At 49.2% G+C, this 15,539-nt stretch overlaps 1 protein-coding gene across 1 annotated transcript in view; it reads right to left on the minus strand.

Annotated features, from left to right (window-relative positions):
- The window catches only part of ARHGAP36 (Rho GTPase activating protein 36), a 31,860-nt gene extending 16,383 nt beyond the window's left edge, over positions 1-15,477 (minus strand). The window contains exon 1 of the mRNA XM_007450460.1: positions 15,298-15,477. Coding sequence (XP_007450522.1) covers positions 15,298-15,355 — 58 coding nt within the window. The 5' untranslated portion in view covers positions 15,356-15,477. The remainder of the gene's footprint in view (positions 1-15,297) is intronic.
- Between the last annotated feature and the right edge of the window lie 62 nt (positions 15,478-15,539).

Below are 15,539 nucleotides of genomic sequence, written 5' to 3' on the forward strand. Positions count from 1 at the left end.
ACCACACAAAAAAAAAAAAAAAAAAAAAAAAAAAAGAACCATCAAACATTTGCCCCTCTAGACCACAGCTGGGGTTTCTACATGAGAGAGGAAAGACCAGTAGGGACACGTCCCCAAACCATGTGGACAGAGATCTGTCAAGGAAACCTTCAGAATAAAGTTGTTCTCCAAATCTGTGCTGAGAGCTACCTCTCTTTCACCTTTGTTCCCCAACTCGCACCTGATTCCCTTCTCCTTTGATTGTATCTCCCCCAAGAAGCATTCAATTTTCTGCAGTTTTCTTTTTCAAAACCCTGTCTGAATGGCTGTCATAGGGAATTGGGTCTGTGGGAGATGTTTTCCTGATAGTTTTTATGACAGGAATGGTATTTTAAAACTACATTTAAATAAATGTAGTTTTAAAAAATAATCAGTGTCTACCTACCTGTATCTATCCTCCTTCAAAATTAGACCACTGTCTTGGCTATGACGCAGTGCACGAAAGAAAAAAACAAACAAACAAACAAAAACCCTAGACCAGGAGTCAGGAAGTCTGCCTAGTTACTAAGCAGCTGAGTGGCCTTGGGCAAGTCTGTGAGCATCTCCAAGCCCCAAAACACAACCAGTGTCATTTATTATTATCCGGTTTATCTAAGAACACGGTAGAGACACAGTCCTCACTTCTGCCTAGTCCTCGACTCTTCTACAGGACTTAGCCACCTCCAGGACACAGGGCCACGCTGTGGCCACTGTCCACAGCTGGAAAGAGAGAGCATCCCTGCCCCCCCCCCTGCAGGTTTCTGGGCACCAGAGTGGAGAGTGGGTCTAAGCTGGTCCCCCTGTCCCTCCCTAATGGAGCCCTAGCCCGGTAGTCTGCCCTCTACCCAGAGCTAGGTGAAGGTGAAGGAAGGGGCAGCAGGGGGAGGGGGAAAGGGACAGGAACCGGCCAGCCAAGACTTTGCGCCCTCCCCTCCAAGGGTTGTCCCGGACCACAGGTTGCCGCTGCGGAGCGTGGTCAGGCGGGGTTGCGCCCCTTGCGTCTCGCCCCTACGTGGCTCAAGAGCGCGCAGAACCTGCAAAGTTAAGCAAAGCCCCGCCGCGCGCCAAAACCACTTCTGCTGCTTGCCGATGCCGAGAATTTGAAAAATGCAGTCTTTCTTGCGTGCTCCACGTTTGAGCCATTGAACGCGAAAAGCTGGGCACCTAGTCCAGGACCCGCAGGCTTCCTCTCCCTCCCCCACGTCGGGCGCTCCGCTTGGAGTGCACTCACCTCCCACTCAGCCCCTCGAGGGGCTGCACTCAGGCCTCTGGAGTCCTGCCCCTGCACTACCGCTTGGCGACTCTCCTGGTCCGGCCAGGGAATAAACGGCTGCGTGACCCGCTGGTCAGTCCTGCGGTGCGACTACGACCCGTCCTGGGACGAGCTGCGGGCACTGCGAGCGCTTAGCTCTGCCACGCAGATTCCCCCACTCTCTCTCTGAAGCTCCCGCGGTGGGGCAGGAGCTGATTCATAGCAATTTTCTACGCAGCAGCCAACTCAGTGCCTTACGCATACCTGTTTGCTAAATTCCCGGCGCTACTCCCACTGTTTCTCATCATACCCCACAATCATCTCTCCCTTTATTCAAAGCTGATTTCTCTTTCAAGATTCAGCCCAAGGGTCCCTTCCTTTGAGGGCTCCCTTTCTCTTCCGTTGGCCATGCCACACAATCTCACATTACAGGTGAAGGAAAGGCAGAGGTGGAGGTTCAGATGGATAAGAAACTTACCAAAGGGCATTGAGCTAATTAGTGGCAGAGCCAAAAGGAAGGCCCAAAACTCCTGGAACCCCGCTCAGCACACTTTTTGTTACCCCTCATCACTTCCCTTCTGCCCTGACTAGTATGGCATTGAAGGGCAGGTGGCATTCCTTTGCACACAAGGACTGCACAAGGAACAACTGCCTGCCCCTCCTTGCCTCACCCTTCCTGCTGCTTGTTCACCATCTTGTCCAGGGCCTCTGATCTTCCAAACTCAGAGACAAGGAAGATCATTTGGTTCAGAGTTCAATGAACAACAAGAGCAAACAGAATTCCTCTACCTATCTGGATGAGAATGGTCTCAGTAGCCCACCCCCAGCGCGCGCGCGCGCGCGCGCACACACACACACACACACACACACACACACACACACACACTACTATAGTCTTCATCTTCCCTTTTCTATCTTCTTGGCACCTGGAGAAGTCAGAAGGCCATTCACACCTGCCCAAACCATCTTACCTTCTAATACTGCTTCCAAAAATGCCTTCTTCTAATCTGCAGCCCAACAATCATATATTCAAATCACTATTCAGCCAAGCAAAAATGTATTATTCACAAGCACAAAATATTCTCATCTGACGCAACAAGGGCAATACGGGGTTATAAGCGCAAGATCTCAAGTGGGGAGAATTTCAAATACACAATTACACTCCCTCTCAGTTGAATTTTCTCCTCTCCTGGATGAAGTAAATGGATGAACGGAGAGCGTTGTTGACCGGATGGAAAAGAAAGAGGAGAAGAGAATCAAGAATGTCAGAGACTCTAGTTTAGCCCAGCAAGAAGGAAGGAGGAGCAGAGCCGAGGCAAAGGAGAGGAGGAAAGAAGGGGAGGGGGAAGGACAGAGCGCAGTTGCTGACCCCAGGCACACATGGGTACTGAGGTAGCCAAGGAAGACATGGACTTATTCCCCAAAGGCTCAGAGATGTGGCTCACAGGGATCTGGCTTAGAAATGAGATCCAGAAGCCCAGTGGCAAGTGTCTCTTGACTCCTAGTAAAGGGAGAGAGCTTCTGGCTCTGACAGCAGCATGGGTGGCGCTCTTTTCACTAAAAGTACCACCTGGGCACCAGCACTACCAAGAAGGCGCCCTCTTCCCCTGCTCCTCTTTCCTACCCCCACTCCTCAGGAATTAAATAAATCTTACCCGACACAGGAATGTAATTTGAATGCTCAGGGTGGTTTTCCCTTCCTTTGAAGGAGAGGCTCTCTCCCTCTCCACCTGCTGAAAATGGGCTGGGTGCTGCCCCTTTATACATTCTAGAGCACCAGATCAGGAGAGGGGGGGAAAGGGAGGGAGCAGCAGTTTGAGGCTGGTCCGATTTGTCCCTGGCGTTCTCTCTCTCTCTCCTCTTGGTTTTTTATGCAGCCCCTCCTTCTGGCCCTGGCAGCTCTGCTCCCCTTCCTCACTGCAACATCTTGCAGCCAGATCCCCCACCCTTGTGATAAGGGACTGAAACTGGGGTGCATCTTTCTGGTGATGCTTGCTTTCTAATGCGGGATCTTATGCTGATATGCCAGGGAAAGATCTGAACTGGGGGTAGGTGGGTGTCACCGAAGATGAAAAGAGAAACCCACCCAGGTAGCCAACTGCCTTGAAAGCAACATGGGTTGGCTTTGGGGGCAGCCAGGAGACATGATTTGAACCTGAGTGCATAAGGAGCCAATTTAGGCAGAGGACTGGCAGGTTACTGGCTTGAGTTACAGTGATTGCCTTGGTAACATAAATACATAAAGACTGCATGATATATTAGAAAGTAGATGATTGAATATCACTCAGCCTCAGTTTTCTCAACTGAAAAATAGCGGAATAAATGCTCACCACATAGCACTATGGGGAACAGTGTGCGAAATAACACTGGTAAAATACTTAGCACAGGGCCCAGCACAGAGCCCCTTGCCCACTTAACTTCCTTCTGGTGTTGAGAACAGGAAGGAAAAGGGCTTGCCCAAGGTTATACAGCAAGTATCCAAGTCAGGATTGGAACCCAGGTCTCCCAAAGGATGATTTCCACGCCACTTCCTCCTCTAAGAAGCTGCCTGGCTACCCTTTGGGACTTGGAGGGGTAGAAGTGTGGAGGTGGGTTAGGTGCTGACTATGTTTAAGCATACAGACATTCTACCACTTAATCCCAGCCTCAAGGGCTCAGGCTTCCGCTTTATCCTCCTCCGGATCATCACTCAGGTAATATCCCCGTGCCATCTTGGACTAATTCATTGTCACCTTAGTGCCACCTCTGCTGCCCAACTCCGAGATAGTGACTCACCCTCTAGCTGGCCAGGGCCTCTGCCCTCCAGGAAAGAGGCTCTCTTCTTAATTGACTGCAGAAGCCTCAGCCACAGTGAGACAACCCCCTTCCAGGGAAGCTTAGGGCTGGAGGGCTTTGAGGAGGAACGGAATAGCCCCCTATTCAAAAGCCACTGCCCTCCATCCCCACAGTGCCTGGGGTGCTGCTATTGGAATCCTCTCTCTCAATTCTTTATGATAACTCCTTATGTGCCCTTAAGTCTCAGTGTTTCCAAGGGATTTCACCCAGGGCATCACTTTGCTGCATGTATACAGCCTGTGCTGTATCTGGCACTGTGCTAGGCACTGGCAAAGCATAAGGTAAGAGAAGATGTCCCTGGCATCCAATGAGTGTTCATTACAATGAAAAAATAACTCAGCAACTTGGAAAGGGGGAGAAGAATTCGGGGTGGGGGTGGGAATGATTTAGGAAGTCCCTGTGAGAGGTGAGGCGATGGGCAGAGTGGCCTCACTGCAGCCCTAAGGACTGGGGCTGTGAACTGAAATGTCTTGTGGCTAGTGAGTGGCATCGCTAAAATCACTGGTGCAGGCACTTCCCTTAAATACAGCACATTGCTTAAGAAATTGAGTGCTAATTGAACCTCTGTCCATCTTCTGGCTTAGAGGCATTACCTGGTGGCCATATCTCTGGCCTCTGATCCCCCTCTTCCCCAAACTCCCAAATCTTTATCCTTGGTGAGGGTTAGGGAGAGGGAATGGAAGGGAATGTACATCCTTTGGATTTTAACTGGAATTAGCACTTTACATATATTTCCTCCTTTAAATTTCACACCCACCCTGCAACTTAAGACAGTGACCTGCCAAGGTAGTCAGCTGCGAAGTGGTAGAGCTGGGATTCGAACCTGTACCGACTCCGAAGCTTGTGCACTTTGCACCGCAAGGCGCTTTACACAATGCGCCGCCTCAGGCGGAAGTCCTCTTCCTCCTCCTCTCCTTCACCCGCTGTCCATCTCTACAGAAAGGGAGCAGGCGGAGGACAGGAGCCAGATGTTCATCTGGCCGCGGAGTATTCTAGAGTGACCCCTGTAGCCCGCCACAGAGAAAGGGGACCTCAGACTGTCCCGCGGGGGCTATGCCGCCAGACGTGCAAAGCACCCTAAGCGACACTACCGCCCCCTGCCGCCGGTGGCTCCCTGGCCAAGGCGGCTGTTCTCCAGGGGCTTGTGTGCTAGAAGAAGCTCACCGACTGCCCCAGAGCTGTCGCGGGCTGCTGCTGGGCTGTAGATAGCCCTGCCAGATTTGTTGACAACAGTGGGAAGGAGGAACATTTATAACGCCCTACTATGTGTCCAGCGCGGTGTCGGTGATTTCTAATAACCATTGCCTTTTATGTAAAAATTAGTTGCTTTGTAAAATAGTGAGCTCTCTATTAGGAGACGTCTTCAAACTAGATTAGAACAGGTTTTGCAAAAAGCTTTTCTGCAGATCTCAACTCCTTACTTCTTGAAACCAGTAAAGCTTTCCACCCCTAACAGTTGTTCACTCTCTCGGGTAGGAGAGGAAGAAGCACCCACCCCCTCCACCACCTCCCCCCGCGGTGGGGAGCAGAGGTCAAAGCTGCGAAGGGGTCTGAGAGGGAGGCTGCTGCGGGGAGGAGCCTCCGGCGGGGTCCGGGCTGGAGCTCACGTGCCCTCCGCCCGCCGGCGGATTCCCCAGCCCTTCCAGTTTTCCCTGGTTCTGACTGGTTCCCGTCTGGACCCAACTCACTCACACCCTTTGCTCGGGAATGGGGAGCAGGCGGGTTAATGGGAACAATACCCCAGGTCAAAGGGAAAAGAGCGTCTCTGCTCGCAGCGCCTCGCCCGCCCATCCCCCCCTCCTTTCTTCCCCCTCCTCCCATCCTCGCCCCCTTCTCTTCCGCCCTGAGGGAAGGAGGGGGCGGGCTGTATGTGTATGTATGTATGCATGTACGCGTGTGTGCGCGCGCGCAAGTGCGGTTCGCCTGTGAGTTCCGTGTGTGGCTGGGTGTGGGGTATGTGTGCGTGTTGCATGTTTTAGTCCGAGTGCTGGGTGTGAAGTGTATTTGGTTTGCGCTCGGACGTGGAGCGTGTGTTTGTGCGGTGTTTGTGTGTGCACGTTTGCAGGTTGTATGTTTCTACCCGATGACAGTGTGACTGTGTGGGTGCGGTCTGGATATGGGTGTGTTCGATGTATGTTTCTGCCGGGGTTTGTGGTCGTGCTGTAGTGTGCATGTGTATGCAGTGTGTGTATGTGTGTGTGCCCGTTGAAGCTTGTGTGTATATATTTGTTTGGTGTGTGTTTACCCTTAGCTGTGCTGTGTCAATGTGGGCTTACGGGCGGTGGTTGTTGTGGTGTGTACTGTGTGTGTTTGTGAGCAAGGTGTCTTTATATGTGAGCTTACTTAAGGCGTGTGTGCTCAAAGGTTTGTGTGTGTGAGGGTGCAATGTCCGTGTGTGTTTGAGTGTGATGTATTCATGTGTGTGGTGGGGACGCATGCAGCCAATGTATGTGCTAGGATGGAGGGCTGAAGACCGTGTGCCTCTTGGAGGGGGGTCGCGGCGTGAGTTTACGGGTGTGGCGTGTGAGAGAGCACGGGGTTGTCTAAAGAACCCAAGTGGCTGTGTGCTTGGTAGTTTTTTTTTTTTAATTGGGGGTGGAGGGGGGCTTTGCACCAGGACTGGGACGAGGAAGGAGATAGGGGCCCGCGACCTGGGCACAGTCTCCCCTTGGCCTGATCTGCCGGGTCTGGGTCCGCCGACCCCCCGCTGTGCGCACCAGGCCCGCTGGGGGCTGGGTGTGAGCTTACCTGACTGCTTAGAGGAAAGAAGAGGAGGGCGTCGCACGTGATTGGCCAGGTAGGGCGCCTAAGGCGCGGCTCAGGGGCTGGTGGGAATAAACTGGAAAGATTTTTGGTCACTGATTCCCCCCCTCCCCCAGGAGATCCCAGTTCGTGCCCAGCAAAGCCCAACTATTAGCTCAAGGCTTGGCTGTTTCACACCTCTTTGGCTTTGTGTGGGCAGATACACTTGCCTGGAATCCCTTTCCCCCTGGGCCTCGTGACAAACTCCTACTTATTTTTTTAAGACCTAACTCAGGAGTCACAAAACTTTCTCTGCTTTTCTGTACCCCTCCCTCCCAGTTGAGGGCTCCCTCCTTTGAGCCATCATAGTTACCCTCTTCATACTTCTCATGACACGAACATACATAACTGCGATTATTTGTCTCTCCTTTTAAACTCTGGGCTCCTGTAGAGAATGCCTGGTATATAGTAAGAATAATAATAGTGATCATGATAATAATGCTACCATTTATTAAGCACTTATTGTATACCAGGCATTGTGCTAGTGCTGTTACATTCATTATCTCCTTGAGTCTTCACAATGACCTAATGAGGTAATTAGAGCTATGACTTACCAATATTTTGCACATCACAAATCGAACTCAGAGGAGTTAAGTAACTTCCCCAGGGTCACTCAGCCAGTGGGAGGCAGAGCTGGTATTTGAATCCAGGTTTGCCAAGCTCTCTAAACCTTTCTTCTGTTCCAGGCAGCCTCACCAAAAGTCCCTCATTTCTGCTAGGCATTGAAGTCTCTATCAAACAGTATCACTTCCCAACAAATCTTTCTTTGGAGTTTACTGACAGCGCCAAGAGTGCTCAGCATAATTACTTTCTTTGTCTCTCAGACAGCTGATACCTTCTCCACCTAATTACCTGCTTTGTTGACACCTCAAAATCTTTAATTACTCTAGGCTCATAAGCACCTCACCACCTCCAGTTCTGGGAGCTCTCCTTAGGCTGGTGCTGAAAGAAAGAGCAGAGAATGAGCATTTTCTAGCCATAGGGTCAGGGGAATTGGGTGTGGATGGGAATGGGGGTGAGGGGTCAGGATGGAGTAAGGGAATGATTTCACAGCTCCCCTGGACCTATTTTTATGGCATTACCACCAGAAGTTGGTATGTAGTAAATTTCAAGCAGACCAGTCATCTCCATATGAAACTGCATATAGAAAAACAAGCAGAGCCCCCTCAAAAGATTCCTGAATGGGTCCCATTTTGTATTATTCATGTTTGGAGGGGAGAACTGTGCTTACCTAATGGGTTCATGCTGCTCTAATGCCTTCCAAGCAGCCTCATCTGAGAATTTCAAATTAAAACAATACATCGCATTTTGGGGGAACACATTTATTGGGGGGGGTGGCTCCGTCACAGCTAAAGGGCCGCTGGAAGAATGGACTTCCAGCTCAGCCCCCAGGGAACCAGCCTAGACTGCTGCAAAGAGGTCAGGGAGTGGATAGAGAGGGACAATTCAACAGTGGTGAGTCACTTCGCCACTTTTCAGGGGGCAAAGCAGAAAGCGAGGAGCATGATTTAAATTGCTACTGTTATTATTGTGCCCTTTCAACTGGCACAAATGAGCCTGGCATGCACACAAGAAGCAGCTGTAACATCAGTAAAGCTTCACCCCCAGCTGGGCCTGGGTCAGCACCTCATCCTGGGTGGGCAGGAAAAGCATTGCCTAAACTACTACATAGCCAGAAAGTCTTTTTATTTTAAGTGCAGGGTGGGGGTTGCTAGAGAGGCTAGTGTAAGTCACACAGGGCACAGAGTAGCTGAAGCCCCTTGGTAAATCTGTACCAGAAGTTCATGCAAACTTTGGTGTCTCCCAGCATCTGGTTTCAGGCACTTGGCTTTCCTGCTGCTTTGCAGGTCAGTCTGACACCTCCTCACTCTCCTCTGAATATACCAGCTCCACTAACACTTCCTCACAGTCGATCCTGTGAGGCCTCTGCCTCCCGCCCCTACACACATACACTCAACCACTGGACCACCTATCTAAATCCCTTTGTGTAAGTCCCACCTGAATTCATGAAGACTGTCTGGTTCGCTGCAGTCCAGCACTCCTACCTGTGAAATGGGGAACAAACTTCAACTTTGAAGAAGCTAAAAAGCTCCAAGATGCTTTAATAACCCCCATTACAGGCAAGGAACCAAAATGTGAATTTTATCGAAGAGGGAGACCTTGGTTTTCACAAGAAAAATGTGAGTAAAACCCTGTAAAGATGAGGACCCTCAGACAGCTTTGAGTTTGTATCCCAGCTCCATCACTTACTTGCTATGTGATCTTGGGAAGGTTACTTCATCTCTCAGAACCTCAGTTTTCTCATCTGTAGATTGGAGCTGTTAACACCTGCCTTAGACATGTTCAGATGACAAGGAGGTAAAATATGGAAAGTGTCAGCCAAATGTCTAACATGTCTAATAAATGTTCAAGAAAAGGCTAATTCCCTCTCTTTACTCACGCCCTGCCCATATAGCCCAGAGTGTCTCAAGCGGGGTGTTCAGGTACTGAAGCTGACTGACTAAGCCAATTTTCCTCATTACTATTGTGTCTGACACTCTTGAAATAGCCCCTCTTCTTTTTGGGTGATGTTTTTATCAGCCTAATGCAGCCCGGAAGAACTGGATCCTAAGTCCAATTCTCACTCTGCAGTTTCTCCTGGCAGTGTTAATGAAACCAACGTTTCAGACGTAATACTCCATACAGGAAAGTTTCAAACTACCTGCTCAGCATCTAGACTTCCTCCCACCCCAACTATGGACTGAGCTCCCCAACCCTCACTTCACACCCAATCCAGACCCTGTCTCTTAAATGTGTGCCATAGTACCCAAGAGAAAGACAGCATAAATATGCCTTGGCTAAACTGCCCCCACGACTTCTGTTTTGTTTTTTTGTTTTGGTTTTTGTTTTCTACCTCTAACCTAGAAATTAGGAGGGGCTCCCAAGGCCACCCTTCTTCTAGCAGCCACCAAGGTTGGGGGGTAGATGAGGGGAGAGATGATGTTTCTCTGAGATATATTTTGCAGCACCTAAAATACTGTTCCAATTAGTTGTTATTTACCTGTTCGCAGTTAAAGGAAAATAAAATCTACCCTTTGGTAAAGTAAGAGAAGACCCCAATCTGTGCCCTTTCCTCCCTGATGCTATTGCCTCCCTCTAGAGACAAAAATAAGTCACTACAAGCTGAAGCTGCATTTGGGCAGAGAGTGGTGGGTGAAGGTTAAGAAGTTGAGGGTAGGGGGTGGATATAATCTCAGGGAGGGATAAAGAGGCTACAGAGTAGAGAAGTATTGAGAGTCATGGCAGAAAAAGCTCTGAGAGGCCGGGCCTCAGGTGCTCCCAGTCTCTGGAGGACGCCTTCAATTCCTCCCTCTCCTTCACCTCTCTTATTCATCCTGCATGCTACTCCTCACTGACCCTAGACTCCACCATGCAAGATAATCTATTAGTGAGTCCCTCTGAGGATTTAGGAATTTAAAATTTTCTCTAGTTCCTACCCCTGTCGGCTTCTGAGGAGGTCCCGCGGCCCCTGCTTAGTGGAGGAAAGTGGGAGGGGTAACAATTAAGGGTCAGCCAAACTATACAGAGAATTGTTGGAACAGGGGTTCAAGATAGGCCCCAGCCATTTAATAAGCATCCCTGAGTGCAGGGACCTACCAGTTGCTGGGTAGCAGGTGCCTATCCTGAGGAAGCCGCATGGTTTCTCAAGAAGTGTATCTGAGACGTGACAGTAGCTGCCAAGGCTCATCAAACATGCCATCTACCTACTTCTGCTGATACATGTGAGAACAAATGATACTGCCAGAAGGAAACAGAAATCGTTTCCTAGTGACTCAGAGCCCCAGCAATAAGGACACAGGTGGTGTTTGCATTGCATCTTTCAGTTGAAATGTGCACCTTTTCATAGAAAGGAATCTATAAGTAGTCAAGCAGATCGAAGACCAGAATTTGAACTCTGGGCAAGGGAACGTCAGCAACATTGTACTGACCACCTAGTAAATGTCTGCTCATCAGCATAGTGCTAGAAGCTTTGCATGTGTTATTTCTTTTAATCTCACTTAAGCTTTGAAATCAGACCAGAAGGGGTTGTAATTCTTGCTCAGCTACTGTGTGGCCGTGAGCAAGTTACTGAACCTCTCTGAGTTTTTGACTTTTCAATGAAGATGATAATACTTACCTTAAAGAGTTGTTATGAAAGTTAAACGAGATCATTTGTGTAAGATGACTGGTACATAGTAAATATTTGAAGGAGGACTAAAACACATCTTTTGATACATGAACCATAGAAGGCACTTAATATAATGATATCTCCAATAACAATAATATAACTATTATTAAATAGTTATTAAAAATCATAACGATTATAATTTATAACCTGGAAATATAGATATTATTATATTATTTTAAAAGAGGCTAAGAAACTTGCTTATTGCAAAAGTATAAAAGCAGTTTCAATCCAGTTCTACCTTTTCCCACCCAGTGTTAGAGGACATTTCATGATCACTGGGAGGATCACATTTGGCTGACCTGATTTAGTTGTTACACTTAAACTAAAATTTGAAGAAAAAAATCCCTTAGATTAAACTATGTATAGTGGGATTTTAGATCATTGCAATTATTGTATGGGCTATTTGTATACTATAGGCCTTCAGTTAGCCTTTTAAACACCTCTTTAAATTATAAGAGTAATTTAAGAACAAACTTAATAGAGATTTTGGGAAACAGAGAAGAAAATAACTATTATCCCACCAATCTAAAAGGATCTCTTAGTTTACCTTGTTGCTGAATTTTCTTCCATTCTTTTAAAAATGCATATTTGACACATAAATCATACCATTTTCCATGTCGCTACGTATTCTTCATGAACAGCATTTTTATGGATGTAGACTAGTCTTACAAGTGGATATGTCATATAGTTTATTTAACCATTCCACTACAGTTGGACATTTAGGTTGTCTTGGCTGATAAGTGTGAAAAAGGGAACGAAACTGCTTTTCCTGTTGCCATCGTCACCCTCAGGGACCTGTTATCCTGCTCTATCAATGCCCAATATGCTTCCTGTCATTTGATATTTAAGCTTGATGCATATCAGCTCTACTGCTGGAGCCTGAGGTACACTTGCAAGAGTATTATTTTCTACCAGTTTTCATCACACAGATTCTGCATTCTATCCTTATGGTGGGTAAAGCGTGGCCTAACCTAGGAACCTAAGCTCTATAGAGTGTCACATTATTTTCCTATGGAGAAATGCCTTTTGAAGTGGAAACGAATGATTTTCAAAGGAACTTTGGGAAGTCCTGCCATTAGTGGATGAGGGTGCTCGTCTGATGCCATGACCAGGGAAGTGGGGTGTCTCATTGGCAAACTCGCCCCAGCTCTGGGAAGTAATCCTGTGGAGCTCAACCAGGCCTGGTCTCAGCAAATCGATTGGGTCCCATCCCCAAGAAAAGATCAAATTTGTATGTAAAGTGGGCCCTAGGGTCCCTTCAGCTTTAGCGTTTTGGCTGCTTTACAGAAGTCCAATTGTCTGAGGCTAAATCCAATGCCAGGAGTGAACTGGGGAGAGAATTTCAAGTGGGTCAGTCGTGCTGTCCCTTTCCCTGGGAAAGAAGACCTTTCTGGGTCCCCCTTCTTCCCAGATCTCAGTGATGCCTCTCCAAAATGTCTTCATATGGTCGTCGATTGCCCATTGCAACCCTCAAAAGATTGTTCTGATGTACCAACAATCTCCTCAGCAAGAGGTGGGTGGGTGGGTGAAGGAACATTTAGAATACTTCCCCCACTCTTCCCAATCATCGGCCAGCTACTCCCTCCCTCTGACTCCTGAGGATTTCTGGAAGGCATCTGAAGGGAGGCACCAAGGGCAACTGTAGCCCTACAGAATATCAATAGTTTTGCACAAAGTTACCTTTCATATTGCACAGCATTTCTTGGTGGGGCAGGGGGAGGGTTGCAGTGAATGAGTTCTTACCTGGTCAAAAAAACTGTACCCAAAGACTAATGACTTATGTCAAAGTGATGTTGTGTGACTTAAGTGAGATCATACATGTAAAGGGCTGAGACTAGGGCCCAGCATCTGGGAACCACTTAACATATATTAGCTGCTGTGTACAAGTAATAGAGCTGGGGTAGGCAGTGGTGTACCACTGGCATATGTAGGGGGACAGGTCTCATCAGACTGGAAATGCAGTAGTAAATATAAGGTCATGCACTTGGATTCAAACAACAAAATACAGAATGGAGACTCTGAAAAGAACTTGAGTTTACTTTTTAAAAAATGAGTAGTTTCAGGTGAAGAAAGTACTTCCAATATAAATTAGCTATTTGTGTGTGAACTACGCAGCATGTGCAAAGGATTTGTGTGTAGTGCGTGCATGTGTGATGTGGTTATGTTGCACTGTGTGTGAAAAGTACGTGATACATGTGAAGTATGTGTTTGTGCGTTGGTGACTTTGTATGTGGGCATGTGCGGGTGTGGGAATGTGTATGTATGTGTGTATTTGTGGCTATGTGTCTGTGTACCATGAGTGTGAACGTGGGCTTCCAAAAGAGGGAAAGTCAGCCATCCAGGACTATATTTACAGGGACACAGCTGGAAATCCTCTTTTGGCCAGGTCATTGGGCATTCACAACTTGGAGCATGCTCAAAGAAGAGCAGCTAGATGCGGGTAGGAGCCTTGTAGCCATATCACATGTTAAACAGATGAAGGAACTGGGGAGGTTTGGCCTGGATAGAAACAGGGGTGAGTGAGGGTGGGGGAATGGAGAGGGCTGGCGCTGTTCTCTTGGAAGGATCATGAAGGTCAGTGCCAGAGCCAGAAAAACAGAGATGTGGGTTCAGTTTAGGGAAAAGCCTCCTAATTCTAATAGAAATGACTGTTTTTAGATGGGGATGGGCTTCCTTGTGTGATACTGATCCCTTCCCAATGGGGTTATTCATAAAGGAGACTTCATATCCTTGATCTCATTGGAGTCGCACGACAGCCTTGCAGGCCAGGCAGGGATGGAATGGTTCACCCTACCCCCTTTACAAGGGTAGGGTGTTTGAGCTGTAAGGCCTTAAAAGGCATCTTAGAAAACACCCTTAATTTTTTTCGATTCACTGGGATCACATAAACTTGAAGAAACATACAGAACAAAACAACTCTGTGTGTGTGTGCAGATCTCTTGCTTTCTCAGAGAACTTGCGGCCTGCCAGAGACACCTCTTGAACTTGCTAAGCATGCTGCAGTCCCTTAGTAGTAGGTCAGACTCCTGGGATGGTTCTCAGGGTGCTGGGGCTGGCAAGGACTAAACATGGGTTTCTGCAGAATTAAGTTGTTGAGGCCCCTCCTCTCCCTGCCTCTTCTCCCCCGCCTGTGAGGGGGCAGAGGAAAGAGGAGACAACCCCAGGTTTGGTCTATGGCTGGCGACCAATGACGCAGTCTCACCAATATAGATTTTGGAGGTGGAGACTATGGAAAAACAGGTGGCAGTGGGGGCAGGTGGCAGCCTCGAGGGGGTGGGGCCTACCAAGGAGGAGTGAAGGACAGTGTGGGTGGGGGTCCTGGGAAATCTCAAACAGAAAAGATACGTCTCCTGAAACTTTAAGGAGGAAAAATAAATAATCAGTTTCCAAAACGTACTTTATAGAAGCACTTCCAAGAAGGGGGTGAAATGCCACCCACGTATCACAGTGGTGCTGTGATCCTTCACACACCTATGTCCTCAACTCCGCAAGGATAGGGAAAACAGCATTGCTATCAAAGTACCCAAGGGAAGACCCGGACTAAAGACCCCAGGCCTCTGCCATTGGGAGCTTTGGGGCAGTGGGCAATTGGCAGGGCCTCCGCAGAGCCAGACCTGCTGCCAACTCCTTGTATGACCTTGGGCAGGCCTTTGCCATCTCTGGCCTTCAGTGTCACCATCTCTTAAATAAAGGGGTTGAATTCGATGACTCTGAGGGACCCATGTCGATATATTCGGTAGTTGAGATTGGGACAAGATGGGACAAGCTTCAAGGCAAAAGGATCCCCCCACCTCCATCTTCAGGGTTCGCGGGCCCTAGCTGCCCGGCCAGGGACGTTCATCCTTGGGCCTTTAGGGCCCTTGGGTTTCGGGACTGTGCTCCTACGCGTCTGGCCCCGACTCTCTAGCTGTCCCCGAGGACGGCTGAGCCAGCGACTCCGCCCCCGCGCTCGACCCGCATCCCGCCGAGCCATTAGCGCGATTGCTCGCTGTTCCCGGCAAAGCCGGTGATTTATGCGGGGCCTCGACGGGGCAGTCCTTGAGCCAGGAACAATTAGCTAAAAGCCAGCGGGAAGGGAGGCGAAGGGACGGCGAGGCAAGCCCCAGGGCGCCTGGCCGGGGCTGCAGCCGCCTGCAGCCCCAGCGAAGGACCCCAGCCCCCGGACTCGGTGGGCCCCACTCACCACGGCGGGGGCGGGGCTCGAAGGCCGAGGCGAAAAGGCAGTCCAGCATCCACGCCATGGCCAGCGCTCGGCGCCGCAGCCTCGCAGCCGGCTTCCGCGCTGGACCCCGCGCCAGCTACCCTAAGTAGCCCCCGGTGACCACGCCCTGAGCCGCACCCTGCACCCAGCTAAGAGTGTTTCGGTCACTGGACACCTCGGACTTGTCACGAAGGGGGCAGGGCCTCAGGGGAGCCCCCCCCCCC

The sequence above is a fragment of the Lipotes vexillifer genome, unplaced genomic scaffold, assembly GCF_000442215.2.
Source record: "Lipotes vexillifer unplaced genomic scaffold, Lipotes_vexillifer_v1.1 scaffold215, whole genome shotgun sequence".
NCBI classification, from domain to species: Eukaryota; Metazoa; Chordata; class Mammalia; order Artiodactyla; family Lipotidae; genus Lipotes; species Lipotes vexillifer.